The sequence below is a fragment of the Limulus polyphemus genome, unplaced genomic scaffold (genome assembly GCF_000517525.1).
Source record: "Limulus polyphemus unplaced genomic scaffold, Limulus_polyphemus-2.1.2 Scaffold155, whole genome shotgun sequence".
NCBI classification, from domain to species: Eukaryota; Metazoa; Arthropoda; class Merostomata; order Xiphosura; family Limulidae; genus Limulus; species Limulus polyphemus.
Genome location: NW_013665765.1, coordinates 306,302 through 315,861, shown reverse-complemented (window position 1 = coordinate 315,861; position 9,560 = coordinate 306,302). Strand labels below are relative to the sequence as shown.

Genomic DNA, 9,560 nt, shown 5'->3' with positions numbered 1-9,560 from the left:
GCCCTAACCACCTGGCCATGCCGGGCATTCAAGTAAAGGAATCGTAGTAATAACAACATTCGAAATAATTTTTAAAAATCTCTTACCTAAGTTGAACAATAATAATGAATTGTATCGCCAGGTTGAAAAGATATTTGTGTTCTGTTTGACACAGACACTTTATATGTGATATCATATGATCCCTCATTTAATCTAATGGTACTCGTATTTTTCATTATATTCAAAGTGCTTGCTGTAAACATGAAAATAAATAATTAAAAAATAACAACAAATAACAAATTCGTGGCAGGAATTTAGGTTTAATATCTTTCCAGCCTAAAAGAATTTGGGGCCTGAAAGACAACCCGGGGTATTCAGAAACTTGTGTTTCTCTTCGCCCCACACTGATGAAAAAGTTAAAGCCAAACGAATTTGATGTGGAATAGCCTCAGGGTTAAATTTTGGTGGAGCACATAGGTTGAGATGTTCAGACGTGAAGAGACGTGTATGATTCTGACTCAAGCCCGGAGAGAAAGTCGTGAAGAGACCGAATTAAAAATAAATATAAAAAATTAACATAAAATGCCTACTCTACTGGGATTTGAACACGAGGTTTCCACATGATAGTTGAGCGAAATTTCCACTGTAACATCCAATTTTTTCTAATCTAGTCTTAACAAATAATTCATATCCTTCACTTAAGCTATCATGTTGTTCTGGTTTTTCCTAATATAGTAAGATCTTGTTCTAAACTTGATGAGTTAATAATTAAAACAAAGTTAGAAAAAACTTCCCTGTAATATCACGAGATTTCCTGTTGAGACTAACCACTGAGCCAAGTTGAATGTCACCAACAAAGCGACCGTTACGAGCAGTGACTTTTATACACCTATAGACGTTGTTTCACTCAGTTTTCGTACATGTGCGTTTAGGAGATTTTATGAAATGCATACTTCATGATAGATCTGAGAATAATCTGGCTTCGGATATTACCTTAACACCCACCATGCTTGGAAGACAACACCCAGAAGTAAGAGGGAAGGTTTCTGGCAGCAAATAGAAACACTTTTATGGATTCAGCATTTCTCCCATTTCACCCTTTCTGATGAGTAAAATATTCTATATTGTTCTGATGCCTAATAAGGATGTGAGTAATTCTATAACTTGTGCCCAAAATTGGTCCTTGTGTCTGTATGTAGCAACATCTGGCAAAAGTAGCATATTCCAAAAAGTTGTTTCTTCTAAAACTGAAATATTACCCACTGGTGTGTGTGTAAAGCCTGAATTTATTCGGTTAATAAGCTTTTTTTTTTATAGTCAAACGAGTTGCTTGTCAAACTATAATTGTAAGACTTAATTACTTCTACTTATATGTAATACTTTTCCGCTTATAATTACTGCGGGTACGTCGTGTACACTGTGTAGTTAACCCATTGTACAGAATGGCTTTCAAATCAAACAAACAAACATTTTGTCACAAATTAAGCTATAATATTTGTGTGTGTGTTCATACATTTAGCTGAGTTAATAGCGAACGAGTACTCGAGTAACCCAAAGAGCCTGTGCATTTCAGACCCGCTCCATCAGCCACGTCCAACTTTACCATAACACACTCGACCCATCCTTTTTAAATTCGTCACGTGGTATTTCAGCACGTGACCTTAAATGTTCTAAGTGGTTGGTTCTGCACAAAGCAAGAGATTGTTATTCCTTTGGAAGTTTAAAATTCAGCGCTTAGACCATTGTGCGTCACATAAAGGTTTGTGTAATGTTTTACTGGAGGGTGTACCCGGAAAAATGTTAGACGGATTAACTAAGATCGAGTCTTCTTTCTTGAAATTCGAAAACATTTGGAAAAGAGCCGTTTATGAACAAATAGTTTTTTTTCCTTGCCTCAAAAAAGCACTTGTAGCTGCAGGTTATTCGATTCTTGTTTTTTAGCGATGCGGTCCGAATGCAGACCAGTGCCGGACTGTTGATTTGAGGATCCACGGATGGCGTCTCGTCGCCGTTCTCCTCCTCAAATCGCTCTCCGCAGTTTGGGGCCGTTGATGCGTTATAAGAGTGACAGTCAAATTCCACTATTCGGTCTGACAACCGTTGGCGGTGGGCGGTGTTGACAATTTACCTTCCCTCTAGTCAGTGAGTTCAAAATTAGAAACGTCTAATGCATATAGTAGCCCTTTGGTAGCTTTGCGTGAAATTCAACTAACAGAAAAACAAATTTTATGAGATTGATCATTACTGGCTAATCTAATATAGATAACTTTCCCAGATTTTTAGCTTATGAAAATGGGAGGGTGAGGAAGATTTTGTTTATTGTTAAGCAAAAAGCTACGCAACAGGCTATCTATGCTTTTGTCACAGCAGGTATCGAAATCAGATTTTTAGCGATATAAGCCATCTGACTTCCCAGTAAGCCACCGAGGGAAGGCAAGGGTTTAGTTTAGGTTCTAAAGATCTATCTGTGTACCAAATTTGAAAAATATGTTAAGTATGTTTTTCTATCAAATAAATTTTCCGTACTTTCGGTGCGAAGAAAAAAAAGTAAAAATTAAATCAAAATTGGAGAATATATACCTCGTGTACTTTTAACGGATTGCATTGACATTTGGTATGTGAAGTATAAGTCCAGTAGAGCACATCCACTGAAAATATGTGATAGTTTGGATTACCACAGTCCGAGATACAAAAGGTGGAAAATCGCTAAACTATCACCCCTGCTAATAATACACAGTGTGTCCTGCAGGTTGTTTTGGCTGCACGACAGTACACAATGGTGTGCCTTGATTTAGTCTACACATTGCAATATGTAAAATGTAAGTGGCAACCATTTTTTTTAAATATGTGACCTCTAACTAAATATTAAAAGTACATATATTCCAATTATTTTTATCATGTGTTCTCAAGTGTGACAATGATATACTTTGTATAGTACATTGTAAAATATGAAAACCAGAACATTTTTCTTACCTTTTTATTTAATGGCTCATTACAAGAAACAGGTTGGTAAATTTTTTTATTAGGGACTTAAAAAATTTGTCCCAGAACAAATTATTTCTGCTTATATATATATATATATATTTCTTATTACACTTTACATTAGTTTCAAGAATTAAAATGTTACTTAATAAGCCTGCGGTGATATTGTGAGGTTCGTGACATACTAGCAACAACTGGAGCGTTTGAGGGGTTACCGTAACACACCCTTTCGTAAATTAAGTATATGTGAGACCCTGGGGCACACATTGACCGCCTTTTTGTAACTATTGTTCTCGCATGATAACGTTCCCTTGAGCTCTGCTCACGGTAGTTTATCCAGACTCGTGGGCTGCTCTGTTACGAGCGGTGCAGGAGACTCTCATGGCAGGAATCATGTAGCAACGTTCGCCCTAAGAAACCACTGAAAATGTCACAATTTTACATATTTTGTGAGATATATTGATATAGTTAGTTACAGGTCGGATCTTCGATGGGTCAGTTTCAAGAATGGTAAGTCAGCATAGTTTTTTTTTTACTTATTTCAACACGAACCTAAGTGTAACGTGTTTCCAGTGTACAGGTTTATATTGTCTTGTAGCTTAAATACTTACTGTAGGCTGCAGTTTGAATGAAATAGTTGAAGGCGAGATTATCAAAACTTCATTTTCACTATTTGTTTTTTGATGGAAAATCTGTTATACAGTCAACGATTAATTATTTTAATAATAATAATTAACCTAGACAAAACTAGGAATCTTGTCAAAGCCTTAGGGTCAGAATAATGTTTTGTTAAAATATACGCACATTATATATTGTTTTTCATTAAAAGTTGAACCTTACCAGTCGTATTTTGTAATATGGCCAAATTAGAAAATTAAAGTTTTGTATATGTTGTAAGTGTTTAAAACTATAATGAGTTATTTTTGACATGTTGTTGTAACTTGCGTATGACTGCTTATGTGGCGTTAACCACAGTAAAGTTAACCATTTATCAGCTCTTTTCTTGTTTGCATGCGTCCCAAGTGAGTTTCTTACTTTGCTGCCATCTAGTGTATTAAATGACGATTACATTTTTCATATAATATTTTTAAAGGTTTGGTATGTAAAATAACTAAATTCAAAATAACATTATTTACAATGATCTTTAACATAACACGATGGAAATCTTCAAAGTTAAGTTGCTACTTTTATTCAGACAAGATGGTTTTCTTTTTCTCCAGGTTATTGAACAAAGGTAAAATAAATTTATATCAAAAACTCTTCATCTGTTGCCAGTATTAAATCGCCATCATCAACCTGACAGTGCCGAAATTGTATTGTTAAAACGTTTTGTTTCAGTATATTTATTTTACTACGATCCTTATGTAGTAGTTTAAAAAAAAGGGGGTAGGGTATAAGTACCTTATTTACACTGTACTATATTTTTAGCAGGCTGCTGCTACATTCTTCGTAATGAGGTTGGCATAAATGTATTAAGAAGTTAAATGAAAATTTTGTATGGTTTGTTTCCCATAATATTTTAACATACAGGTGAATTTTGGAAATTTGCTGTGCAACCAAACGATCTATTAAATCAGCCCAATAGTAATATCTAAATTCGTAAACGATTTGTAACTTTTCTAACATAAATACTGAATTAAAGTATACGAACTCACCCAGTGTTAGACTGAAATTAACCTAAAGTCCCGTGAATGTTTGTGCGCCATGCTTGATTGTACATTTTGGTTCTTTCCTGTTGACTGATGATGCGTCATTTGAACTTTTTTATTATTATTATTCGTGACTTGTTTATTGAAGTATAATATTTATTTATAATTTATATGTATAAACTCCAGATACATCTTTGATTCCTTAACGTTATCACATACCAAATAACTAGCAGCAAAAACTTTAATGTTTTTATTTTATCTTTCTTTAGTTGTTTGAACCTAAACGTTTAAACTACTCCACGAGATGTCACCTTATTTACTAACTTGTAGTACTTTTACTTGTTATATTTTGTGTTTTAGAAGTTTTGTTACTTATTTAACACGTCATCTGGGTAGTAGAAAGTTTTAAATTTTATCATAGTTCGTATTTTTGTTGGGTTATTTATATTTTATTTTTATTGCTGAATAACACGTCTTACCATCGTTTGCCTTTTATTGGTTGTATACTTCTTTGAGTTCATAGAGTGCACATTGCTAGCTAATAATTTAGCATAGATTTAGTAATTGTAGAGTTTTCAATTTCAGGTGAAAGGTTTGTTTTTTTATATAGGTTTTTACGCATTTGACATTTGCAGTAACCGAAGCTAGAGAAGCGATGAAGTAATTATAATATAATTATGATTGTCATAATACATTAGTTTTAGGCCTATTATATTTTTAAATACGATGAATATAGATATGACGATTATAGTGTGGTTGAAATATTATTATTCACTATTCTAATTCTTAAATCCTTAAGGGACTGGATGAAGAATGCAGTGTTTAAAATATATATTCGGCCTAATACTAGTGTGTTATGAGGATTAGGGTTATAATTATGCTTCACCAGCTTGTAAAAGGCGTTCACATCACAATACTTAAAACATAACCTAATAGCGCTGTTACAGTTTGAAATTGAAAAATTATGTCGAATTTATATATGAAAACGTTTTGCGGTAGATGGCGCGCTGGAGACCATTGTTAGGCAGGAACTAACACTAGGTCACTGCGATTGAGATTTTTTTGTGCGCTTAAGTAGTAACCAAGAAATATAATCAACAATTCAAACATGCAATGACAAAAGTGGCATTGTTGATAAGGGTAACGGATATGGCCCTTAAGTGGAACGATCACGTGAGGCAGTTACAAGGGTGGTGATTTTATTTACATTCTTCTGAGCGTCAAAATTGTTGCAATTCTTTATAAAATAGGTGTAGCCAAACCTTAGGATTTTGGAACAACTTTGTTCAATACACACTAGCTATTTCAGCTCGTCGTAGTGTGCATTTTTTATTTAAGTCATTCGCACGCTATATAAAATCGGGCGCTATTACTAACTAAACTGAAGGGTTAATCCACTAGCTACAGTTAGGAAAACACTTCTTAACTGCTCAAAGTTTCAAGTTATTACACTCCGTTCCTTTTACAGGCATGAAGTGTTTCTTGTCCTATATCAAAGTTGGACACACCATTTGTTATCCTGACACCTGCAGTTCAAAAAAGACGTGACGAACAAGCATTCAATATATATATATACACATATGAACACAACAAAAAACAATGCATTATAAGATTTGCCTCTTTAGTCGATAGTAATTTCACTACTTTTAACTTCGTAAATATCATACCTAAAAGCTGTAACTAAAAGTATCTAGATTTCAGAAAATGCAACTGGTTAAATCTACTTTATGCAATTTAAATATGCAGAGCATATTAAGAGTAAATAGTTGTGTTACGTCCTTTTTTTTTTTTGTAAACTCGAAACAAAACGTAACTTTACCAATATCTTGTATTCCAATAGTTTTGTTCATTATTTTACGGCTGTTACTACTTTTTTACACTTTATCATTGTGCTTACACGTGTTAGTAAAAATTGGATACTATAGCGCATGCGTATCTGTGAACCAAGTGTGCTCCACTTGTACGGGATCTGGTTAGTTTACCAGAGGTCTGATGTGTTACACCATTAGATGCACTTGTTAACTTGCATGTCAGTCATATTTGCCCAGTGTAAAAATGGAACACGTGCCAGTCGCAACCAGATATAATGTCGGTTCTTTATTTGGTGCATCGATTTTATGCCAGAAACGAGAATTAAAATATGTAGCGTACTTCTAGGTACAGGTTAACATTTGCAACACCTGAGTTCTATGAAACGACGACAGGTGGTAAAGAGTAAAGGCTTCACAAAGCTTTCATTGGAATTTTTGATTTCACATAATATGTATCACCCCTAAATTCAGCGGTTTTGTACATAAAATAATCTCAAGTTGATTTGGCAGGTGCAAAATAATTTTTGTTAAATAGGTATGTGTTAAAAATGATAGCATTCTTTCGTCGTAGACTGTCCCTTTCAAGGTAAGTGTTAACTTTATACTCATTTGTTTTTATGTAGTATGTAGTTTACTAAATCAAGCGGAATAACAGGCTTGACTCTAATAATAAAATTAATTAGATCCCAGACTTTAGGCCAAGTAATAATAATAAAAAAAATCGTTTAGCACCCGGAGTCTTCGAAAAAAGGAAAAAAGGAGGTCCTCCCCCTTTTTTTTAAAGACCTTTCAAAGAAAGTTTGTACCATTTCTTTCATGATTATTGCTTGTTTTCAAAGGGTCCATGCCAAACAGAAGTCATCTTTGTTTCATTTTTTTCATCCAAACTATACGGAATTTATGACAAACAAAGAAAGGGCAAAATGAATTGGCTGTGTTTATCTCATTTTTTTTTTATTCAGAAGTTTTCTTTGTTTATTTGTATGATTGAAAAATGATAATTCAAAAAAAAAGTAAGAAAATCACACAAAAGTGCGGGAGGCGGCTACAAAAAAGGAAGCGGACAGGGAGCTAAACATGTAATTTTTTATTTTTGTTTTACTTGGCCTAAATTTGACGTACAAGTTCATAAAGTGTTTGAAATTTCATGCAGTTATCTCTTTCTGAAGGTACTTGTATCTCGAGGTTTTATAATTATACTAGCCATGTCATGTTCATTTTCCTTTTTTTTTTGTTTGTTTGTTGTTTTTTTTGTTTTTTTTTGCAGTATTTAATAAACTATTTACTGATGTCCAACAATATAGGATTCAGTATTAATTTGCGATTATTCCCTTAACTACACTCAAGTTAAAGATACATTAAATGACTTACCTTTTTTTTTCTTTTTAGGCTCAATTAATGGGTTTGTACAGTTTGAAGAATACTAAGTATCTGCTCTAACTAGGGGGATTGGTATTCTTAAGGTTAAGAAAGGTTAACGAAAACAACGGCACATTTCTACCGTGTGTATAGAGAAAAGTAAAAAAAAAAAAGTTGCGTTTACAGTATCGTGCCGTAAGAAACCACAGTATTGTTATGTTTCCACACCATTACTCTATATGGTAAAGTATAGAAGGCAGTAGATATATATAACTTGCTACTGGCGATAGACCATCGGCATACGAGGGACGAGCGAAACTGTAAATTGTCTTGGATGTTCAGCAAAGCCTTAACTGATGTGAATTTGTTCTTATACTTGTACCGGTTAAACTCTCAGACGTGTTATTTAGATATTTGTGTGCTATTGTAATTTTAGCGTAGGTAACATTGTAACTAATGTTATTTTAGCAACCATTTTCATTCCACGGACAAAATATTCTTAAAAAGATTTCGAACTGTTAAGACTATGTCCTTGACCTATATTGACAAGAAATACACGTGTCGATAGTTATACGCAAGGTTGAAAGGATTTAATATTCTAATATGAATATTTTTTAAAGAAATAGCTAAAAGCATTTTTAGTTAATATTATACATACATAATAGTATTTATATATGTATTTTTTAAGATAGGGGCGTCAGAAGCTTCTGGGTTTTATACTTTAATGATACCGAACTTTATCAAAATAAAGTTTAGTGGTTGCCATGGTGTGTTTGGTGTACTCAGGTGAAACTTGTTCTATTATAGAGATTAACTGGATAAGTCTGCCTAATAATAACAGGAGGTTCGATAGGAAATTCATCGCAGAACAATGCTGAATTAATATCGACTGCGTTTAAGTCTAAGAATAACAGACTGGGCACAATGTGCAATACATTAACAACACTATTTACTAAACCCAAGACTTGCTACTTATCATTTTCTCTTCTACCGTGTCAGAATCTAAAGTCAAATAGAACCAGGGGCGAAATTCTCTAAATAAAAGTAGAGGTACTCAGCTGGGTGACATAGACCTGTTTTTGGAAAAGGAAAAACAATTAAGTGTAAACACAAAAAACGACAAAGCAGCTCAAACAAGTCCCGATATTAGTAGCGCCTTAAAAATAAGTTCCGGTACTCAGTACTGGCGAGTACTGGCAGAACTTCACTCCCGAACAGAACTGTCTAGAAACGCCGTTGTTAGCTTAAAACCGACCTTTCGACATTTGGCGATTTCGCCCAACTGGCATTCTCCCTGGTGAAGAGAGTGAAACCAAATATGACAGGGAAAGGCGAGCTGTTTCGGAGAAAATCTTAACTGTCTTTTGGGTCATCCTTTTGTTGTTGTTGTTAACTTTCACATATTCAGAATTAAATAATAAATTTAGAATCAATATTAGTACTACAGAAAGAAAACTTGTGGTATATTCCTGTGATTGTGTATTAAACTTCACAAATGCGTATTTTTACGTAATTAATGTCGTTGGTGAAGTTCACTGGATTCGGGACCACTACTTATACGAACTCTATTTCGGTGTATAGGCCACAAGATAAAGAATATCCTATATCATCAAACCTATGAAAACGTTTATTTGTGTATTCATTCTTTATTTTTGGTTAAACTAAGCAAGAAACGCCGTTTGAAAATTATAAATTATTGATCATTTTTTAAAACTAATTCTATGCGTACAATATATATATATATATACTCTTTGGTGTGCGAACGTGACAGCGATGATTT

The 9,560-nt window shown here is 33.8% G+C and overlaps 1 protein-coding gene across 4 annotated transcripts in view; it reads left to right on the top strand.

The window, feature by feature from the left end:
- Window positions 1–9,560, top strand: part of LOC106476361 (ecotropic viral integration site 5 ortholog-like) — a 68,523-nt gene that overhangs the window by 21,318 nt on the left and 37,645 nt on the right. The window contains exon 1 of one of the 4 annotated variants that reach the window (XM_022381270.1): window positions 3,364–3,471. The exons of 1 other annotated variant lie outside the window; for it this stretch is intronic. In XM_022381270.1, coding sequence (XP_022236978.1) covers window positions 3,452–3,471 — 20 coding nt within the window. In that variant the 5' untranslated portion in view covers window positions 3,364–3,451. Of the gene's footprint in view, window positions 1–3,363; window positions 3,472–4,686; window positions 4,711–6,760; window positions 7,008–9,560 lie in introns of those variants that run through there. 2 more of the 4 variants (XM_022381276.1, XM_022381267.1) reach the window with 2 other exon arrangements.